The 8,597-nt window shown below is 37.0% G+C and overlaps 1 protein-coding gene across 1 annotated transcript in view; it reads left to right on the top strand.

The window, feature by feature from the left end:
- Positions 1-8,597, top strand: part of LOC144973267 (uncharacterized) — a 24,132-nt gene extending 15,535 nt beyond the window's left edge. Inside the window, exons 9-13 of the mRNA XM_078915512.1 lie at positions 739-897; positions 2,114-2,219; positions 2,772-2,866; positions 5,117-5,214; positions 6,597-8,597. Coding sequence (XP_078771638.1) covers positions 739-897; positions 2,114-2,219; positions 2,772-2,866; positions 5,117-5,214; positions 6,597-8,574 — 2,436 coding nt within the window. The 3' untranslated portion in view covers positions 8,575-8,597. The remainder of the gene's footprint in view (positions 1-738; positions 898-2,113; positions 2,220-2,771; positions 2,867-5,116; positions 5,215-6,596) is intronic.

The raw sequence follows: 8,597 nt of genomic DNA, 5'->3' as shown, positions 1-8,597 counted from the left end.
GCAGCGCATTGTTTTAAAAAAAATGGAAAAGAACCGTATTAATATTTATTAATATATATTTATCAATTTACATATCGCGCGATAATGAATGAAACACATTTTCGTATCGTACTTCAAAGAAATGAATAAAATTTATATTACAAGAGTGGAAAAAAAATCCCAATAAATTTAAAAGTGATACCGTCGCGTTTCTATGAACACATTGGAAACAGTGGATTTCCATAGTGCAAAATAATAATTTTGTTAATATCTTTTTACTTTCGAAAACTTATAAATGAATGGAAACGCAACATTCAATCAAATTTCACTATTTCATTTTTAAAATTTGAGTTGTCAATAGAGAAGATTTGGGTTTTACAATACGATTTCAGACAAAAACTAAGTAAATATAATTCCTGACAAATCGGTCCCAAAGCGCACAAATATGTCAGTGTTTCCGAAGTGTTTCGTCATAATTTAAGCAAACTAAGGTATATGTAAGTGGCGCTAAGAAGCCGGGACAAGGGACTTGTATTATTGAACCCACTATCCAAAGGATATATAATATTTTGATTTAAAACTTTGGTACGTGCAAGAATATTGACATTGATTACTCCATTTCACTCAAGTATCATCTAGTAAAATATCTAGTCAATGGAAAATGTTGCCATCTAATATTTTATACTGGATTGAAATGTGTACGTTATGTAAAACGTTAAGACAGGTAGCCTTAAAACCCGTCTCCTTTCTACCCCCCAGGACATCCACGGTAAAGTATCCTTCACCGTCCTGGAGATTGACGTCACAGATATCAATGACCTGCCTCCAGAGTTCCGTCACCCGAGCTGTCCTTTACACATTGTTAGATCTAGACCGTGCCCTGTTTCCTATCAGACACGCATATCTCCAGAATACACTGTACGTATGTTTTGTAATAAGGGACAAAAGTTATGATGTGTGGCGGGCGACTGGCGGTAGGGTACAGACATTCAAGCAATATACATATTGAATATAAATGAAATAATAGCATAGATCATAAACAAATGTTAACTATAGTATAAGATACATATAGATATAGTTTTGTACAGGTATTCCAACTTACGAACATCCATGGAATAGCACAATTAAAATATATACACAAACTACAATAGTAATGCCAGATTAAAATTGAATTCACAGTAATATCTCGCTCCACTTTGAATGTTAACCAATAATTCATTTTACCTTCAACCGAGGGAAGAAAAACTTTTACAAGTTTGAAATTGGAGGGATAGCTCTTCTTTCTTGGGATTCTTAGCGTGTGTGATTCGGTTCAGAGATGAATTTGATTTTGTGAATTAAAGGAACGCGTTGGGATTATGGGAATAGCCAATCAGAGGAATGTTCCTGTTTAAGATAGCCAATGATATTCAGATGCTTTGATTAATACGGAGTAACGAAGAATTAGCGGAGAGCTAGAACTTAATTGCAATTTTAGCTACTCTTGAACGAAACAAGAACCTCAGGGCAATATGCACGTTGGAGTCTTGTTTGGAAAAGGTAATTAGCAGGAGGTATGGATACAATGGGCAGACAATTTGAACAGGTGAATAAGCCTTAAGCTGAAAGCGAGTGTTCCGTTATACAATGGGAAGGTTTCCCACCTATTGACCAACTTTTCCGTTAGCAAAATTTAGAGCTTTATTGGAGAAAAGACTGTCCATATTTTGAGTATTTTAACTGGAGGTGTTAATCTGCCTTGGCAAATATATATCGTCCACTAGATTTGAAGTGGTTTTGAATGAGACGCAGACGAATGATAAAGAAATCACGCAGTGAAAGATAATCGTTCGTCACAGTATTAAACTCGGCTTCTGACCTGTAGGCGCCCGGTTCGAGTCTCACTGTGAGCTGCGCAAAGATGTGTCTATGGAAAAAGGTTCTTTGCGCACATTCTTTCACAGTATTTTTCTTCATAATGTAACATGGATGGTTACAGTGTTATATCTGTTGAAAAAAAAGCTGCCATATCGCCTTATGTTTCGTCCTACATATTAGGAGTTGCTGTTGGCGTGTGACCTAATGTAAAGCGTTCTGAATATATTTAGTGGCTATTTCGCTGTATAAAAGCTCGTGTATCTATATATTCTACCAGGGTCCTTTGCATCACGTGATACCAGGTCCCATACAAGCAAGAGATATGGATGCGATTGGAGACAACATCACCCTGTCACTGGACAAAGGACCTGGAGAGTCAAATGGTTGTTGTTTATACCAATAATTTATGATAGCATTTCTGATCACACTGGCCACAACAACATCATCATCATCATCATCATCATCATCATCATCATCATCATCATCATCATCATCATCATCATCATTCTCATCATCATCATCATCATCTTATTATTATTATTATTATTATTATTATTATTATTATTATTATTATTATTATTATTATTATTATTATTATTATCATTATCATCACAACATCATCATCCTCATCATCATCAGAATCACCATCTATATCACCACCATAAAACTCCATCACCATCATCAGCCATGACGCATTTAAATTAAATTAAATCTCTCCCATGTTCCAAACTTACACAAAAACCCATTTCCAACCCTCACACTTATAATTAAAAATTAATTCATTTCTTATATTCACAAACCTTATAATCTCCACAGTTTCTAGACCCCATACGATGTTTTACCCAATGTACTCAAAAGCAATTTCTTTTGCCTTCATATTTATTCATGATTGAGACAACTTATCTGTCTTTATTGTTATTTTGTCCTGGCTTCAGAGAACGCTGACAAATTCACCATCGACAACACGACCGGGATAGTCACACTGTTGTCTCCTTTCTCTAAACCAACAGAGGTTGATTTAGTTGTTGTGGTAAGGATTCGGGTTTTTAAAAAAATCACAATTGAAAATGTAATGATAAAAGATAGATACATGTGCATATTTATTGAGAGCATTTTTTGGTCTCAAAATGTCCGGTGAGTTTCATAATGCCACTTTTTTCCCACCACCAGGCGTACGATCAATGGTGTTCTTTATAGTTCTAGCATTTTAAAAAAGCTGTCGCTACAAATGATCATTCACATCTCAGTCGGGTTGGAGCATGTGAAGTGATTAAAAACCAACACAAAATCCTAACGTCGGAACCGAGTTATCTTTCACCGTCACTCATCAAGTCGCTGGTGACATGCGATGCCATTTGACTTCTATGATACTCCGTACCGTTGGCCATCGACACCATATCATGTGTCGTATATTTTCGAAGTACACAAAAGACTTCGATGCTCATTTAGGGTGGATTTACTATGCTCAAGGCGCTTCACAGTGTTTCATTTATTCGTCTCATTAGGGTATATGGGGCGGCGTTCCCCATCATACAATTCACGTCTCCTGTTAAGCGTACTTGAACTCTCTTCTGACATCCATTCCGTCTATAGCCAGGTACTCACTCACACCTGAATCAAGAGCTTAATTCTTTTATTCCAAAATACTGAGTAATTTATTTTTGAAAAAAAATTAGTAGAGACAACGCCACATTAATTCTTTCCATCGAACCAAAGGAATCAATTTTCTTTCATACAAAACAAAATAAAGTTGATAAAGATATAAAAAGGATTGTATTAAACAGTACCAAACAAAACAGAAAGAAAAATACACAATAAAACCCATCCTAAAAATCCGCCAGTCTGGACAATCGAGTCAGGGAGATGTTTTGAGTTGCTTTTTTTTCTTTATATTTTTCTTTATGCTTTCTCTGGCACTGTTTCATAAACACCTTTTTCATATCTTTATCTTACACCAGTGCCTTATCCTTATTTAGTTACTAAATTAAAGTTGACTAGCTTCAGGTTTGGTCAGTCTATACAACACATAATGATTTTTACTCAAATCGTTCGTGTCTGCATAGCGATTGTACAATGTTTCTTACCATACTCTAAGCGCTTTGAAATTGTATTTCTCTTAGAGGAAAATAGACATTGAACATGCAGGATGCCACGTGCATCTTTTAAAGGTGTTTGTACAATTCTGTCCGGCCAAAGAAACATGCCAGAGGAACTTTACAAATGTCATGTCTACCTTCGACAGAATGTGTTGGGGGGGGGGGGGATTGTTTTAGGCCTTTACAGTTAAGGGCGTACCGCTAGGCTTGCCTGAGCCGAATTTATTTCCGGGGCCATGTTCCAAAGGCTTTGCTATGTAGGGTCATTCATTAGCCATCTATGCAATTTGGCACCATGAATTTAGAGTATAACGATATTTGGAAGAAATCTATGAAAGGGGGATAATGTCAGTCACTGATTGTGTCCAACACAGTAAACATAATGATGAGGACAGCAAACTTAAAGGCAATGTTTTAAGGGCTCAACGATTTCTAGGAGTGAGCAAAAAACAAAACTTGAGTGTATATATAACGCAATATCAACTGAACGTCATTTAAGGGCTTTACGCGGTGTTCCAAGCAAACAGCGTCACTTAACAGGTAGGATGAGATTTTACGCCCTTAACGACGAGGTAGTCATCTTACACCCTAGTACGAGTAAATTAAAGAGCCTTTTCCAATGACTCAACTATGCCGCGCTCAGAGCAAGACTTGAACCCTGGACCTATTGGTCCGAAGGCCAGTGTCATACCACAAGACCACATGGTTGCATATTGTGCAAAACCCATAAATCATACAACTCATAGAAAATAAAAAGCTGCTATACTGAGCTACCGGTCTCGTATGGATTCGACTTTGTAATTATCACTTGATCATTGTCCAAGGAAGAAATTTAAGTCACAAACCGATGTGCACTTCTTTGCAGGTCTGATAACCCAATTTATTATGGGTTCATTGTTGTAATGGAAATCTCAAAAAAAAAAAAATGACACAAAATATTGTCCATTACAACAATGTTGAACTAAGCCCATATTTGTTTTCGGATGTCAGACCTGTATAAGTACACGTCGTAACACGCGTATTCACTCAATGTCAGAAACATGCTGGATGTATTACCTAAAACTCTTCTAGTTTTTTTTAATGCATCAACTCAAATGTTACTCAAACCCGTTTTTCAATTTATGTGGATTAGTTTTATTATTATCATGCCTTCATTTTATTCTTTTCTTTTAATGTTTTCCAAGGCTCGCGAGGAAAGTGGTCAAAGGAGGACAACACAGGCACCCTTTAAGGTGTACGTCGTCGAGGACAAGAAAGGTATCCTGACCAATGGCTACGACAGGTTAGATCTTTTTAATGTTATAAATATACGTACCAGTTATATATCGCATACTGTAACTAGTTAACTATAGATAGAACGAAGTTGACGTCACTCATGTCTTTGTTATTGCTTTTTGCTATCTACGTGTATGAGTAATTCTGACTAAACTGTATTAACAAGACTATAAACGTGCAAGGTTACACATAGTTTTGTGTGTTGGTCCGTTTTACTTCCGGATGGCAAGGTTGTGAGCTTCTTAGCCAAGCGCATACTTTCTATTGATGCTGTGCGCTTGGTTAAGAAACTCATAACATTGCCATCCGGAAATGTAACGGACCAACACACAAAATTGTGTGTAACCTTGACTGTTTATAGTCTGGTTAATACAGTTTAGTGAGAATAACTCATAAACATGGATGACAATAAAACAATCACAAAGACCGTTCTACTTCCGGATGGCAATGTTGTGAGCTTCTTAGCCTATCTATAAGTTTCACAAACCCCGAAATTTGATTGGTCAAAATTCTGGTTGACTGTATTCTGACATTTGGACATACACACGATTTCGCAAAGTACTTCCCACAAAATCTTAACACATTCAGCTACCCATTCCTATTGGATGAAAAATGGGCTAAAAACAAAAGAAGCCTGAACTGAAACCGGATCGAAATCGTTTCTTTTGCTTGTGACTCGGGAGCCCTTCCAGCGGACCCTCGACTTAAAAAGATATTTCCAAATACAAAACAAAATAAATACCGGTGTATTATTCTTAAGCTATATGGATGGTGTGACAGTATTATGTGACTTTTAAAAATTGCTATCTGAAGCGTTATATGACCCATGGTGATATTGTCAACGAAATATGAAATCAGGATTGGTAAATGTAGGAAGATAAACAAGAATAACACGGAGGGTGTAGACCCTGAGAGAAGCAAAATTCCTTTACTTTTCTTATTAGGATATATACTTATAAACGCCATTTTTTATCAATATTCTGCTTCCCTTTCAAAGTCAATCTCCATAATTTAAACAAAGATATTGATTCGATGTCACGTACGTATTTAATATGATATTTGTGACCCATCGTCTCAAAATGGTATTATGTCGGGATGAACCAGATGCAAAAAAGTAAAATAGAAATTAAACTGATCAAAAATTTGAATTTTTGCTTTTCAGCACTCTAAAGTATGATATTTATTCTCATCTATAAAGCATAAAACTCAACCCAAGTCTGATATTTCTGGCTATAAAGTCAGTTGTTAGCATCTTAATCACCCCGACTTAATACCGTTTTATCAATATGTTTTCAATTAGTTATGCTCAATCATAATCCATACTATGCGGTTGAGATTGTGTAATTCGTCAGATTCATATTATAATAAATGTTTTAAATTCTTTTACAGGTTACGAAATCACACTGAAGGTGTTTCAGCCAACCGCGGCGACAGGAAAGTCGACAGAAGTAGTGATGCTATTAATGACAAAAACATAATCTTTCTCATCATCATCGGTATTCTCTCGGCTCTCGTTCTTTTCCTCGCCATTCTATCCATAAGCATTCTGTGTTCCACAAAGAAAACCAAAAAAACTAAGGTGACTCCATCCCATTTCCACAATAATTTTACATTCTCCGATAACCCTTCAAGTTTTCACCGGTCCTTGGACGGCACCAGTCTAGATTTAACCCATGACGAGTTTGATATGATGAGCGACAAAAATGCATTCTACAATAGTAAATCACGGTCTTCCATAATCAGCAAAAAACACCAGACAATGGAAAGAAACAATGGACTGAAACAAACGGCATCTGGTTATGATTTTGATCATTGCGAGTCGTTGAAAGACCACACGTACCACAATAACCATTTTCGAGGTAACTCTAGACTTCAGAGAAATGAAAAGAAAAAACACAATAGACAACAATCGTTCTTAGCATCTGACGAGCGCCTAAAATATTTTAATGTTATCAACCAAGAAAACATTTGTTGCACACCGTTTGGATCATCAAAGTTATATAACAAACAAAGACTTGGTCGGTCCATATCATCAGTTAGTAAAGCTTACGAGAAAGACAGCGCTCCCCTACATTCAAGGAACAGTATCAGATCTAAGTCCTCTTCTTTACAACAGCAATCTCACTCGTCGAATTCGGGACTTATACCCGAACAAATCTATAAAAATTCAATGCGACCAGGAACTACAAACTCGAGAAAGTCAGAGAACCCTAGTAACACAGAGTTACATAAAGCGAGTAAAAATGCATCAATCCAGCTTCACTCTAGGAAATCGAAAACGGCTAAATCTAAACATCCGTCTCTTACTTCACTGCCTCAGAATACAACATTGATTGGTGACAGTGATAAAGTGCCCTCGGTTGTTGATCGTGGCGAGGATGGCACTCAAAGTCTTTGTTTTGTTCAAGAACAAGGAGACACAATTTATAACAAAGATGCCAACAGGAAACAAGTAAACTCTGCAACAGAGAGAAGAATCCGCATACCATCAGGGATACTTATAATGAAAGAAAGCAACAATAACATTACCAATGAAAATATTTGTGATGACGAAAATGATGCTGATGACAACGAAAGTGATATAATACTAGACCCTTATTCCGTTGTTTCAGATGACGAATCATCTAGCTGTTTCGATTCCTTAACCCCGACGACCACACCTGCTCCTGAATACCTGAACACCAGACATCGAGTGTCATTCCATCTAGAACCTTCTCATAGTGATGTATTGTCCATGATGCCCATGGAGCTGTCCTCATCCCAAAGCCTAATTGAGATTGAACACACCAAGCCTGATTGTCAACTCTTAAATAACCAACCAGAGGGACACCCAAAGAACAACACAAGTGCAACAAACCACCACCAAGTCAACAATTTACATGTACCCGAAGGATGCAATGCTCCAACTTCCAGGAAACAGCTATATGAGCCCAATGCACCTGTTTCAGATAATATGGATATGGAAGATAATGATAAACTTTTTGATAAGGTTACAACAGGAAACAACCCAGACCGACTCAATTATTCTAGTTCCATTGTGCAGCATCCCATCAAACCACGAAGATTACCGGGATTGAATATTCCAGGTAGAAAATGTACCAGTGAAATAAGTTCGAATGTCAATGGAATGTATGAGGAAGGAAAGTCCCAAAGTGAGAGTCTATTGCTTGACCGCCGTCTCGAAAATTTAAGAGGAGTATCAGAAATAGATGAACGCACATGTAATGTACTTGAAAATGACTCAGAGCTGTCATCAGCAAACAATAACGTTATGTCTGCCATTCGAAAGAAGAAGAGACGAAGAAGAGCATTGAGCCAGAAGCCACCAACTGAGGGTAACTCTGCAGAAATTGAACAAAACCTATGAAGGATCAAAAAGAAAAAAGAAAA

The sequence above is a fragment of the Berghia stephanieae genome, chromosome 5 (assembly GCF_034508935.2).
Source record: "Berghia stephanieae isolate SIO BIC M18660-M18661 chromosome 5, UCSD_Bste_1.3, whole genome shotgun sequence".
Lineage (NCBI taxonomy): Eukaryota > Metazoa > Mollusca > Gastropoda > Nudibranchia > Aeolidiidae > Berghia > Berghia stephanieae.
Note: the sequence above shows the minus strand (reverse complement) of the source record. Positions and strands in the feature narration are given on the sequence as shown.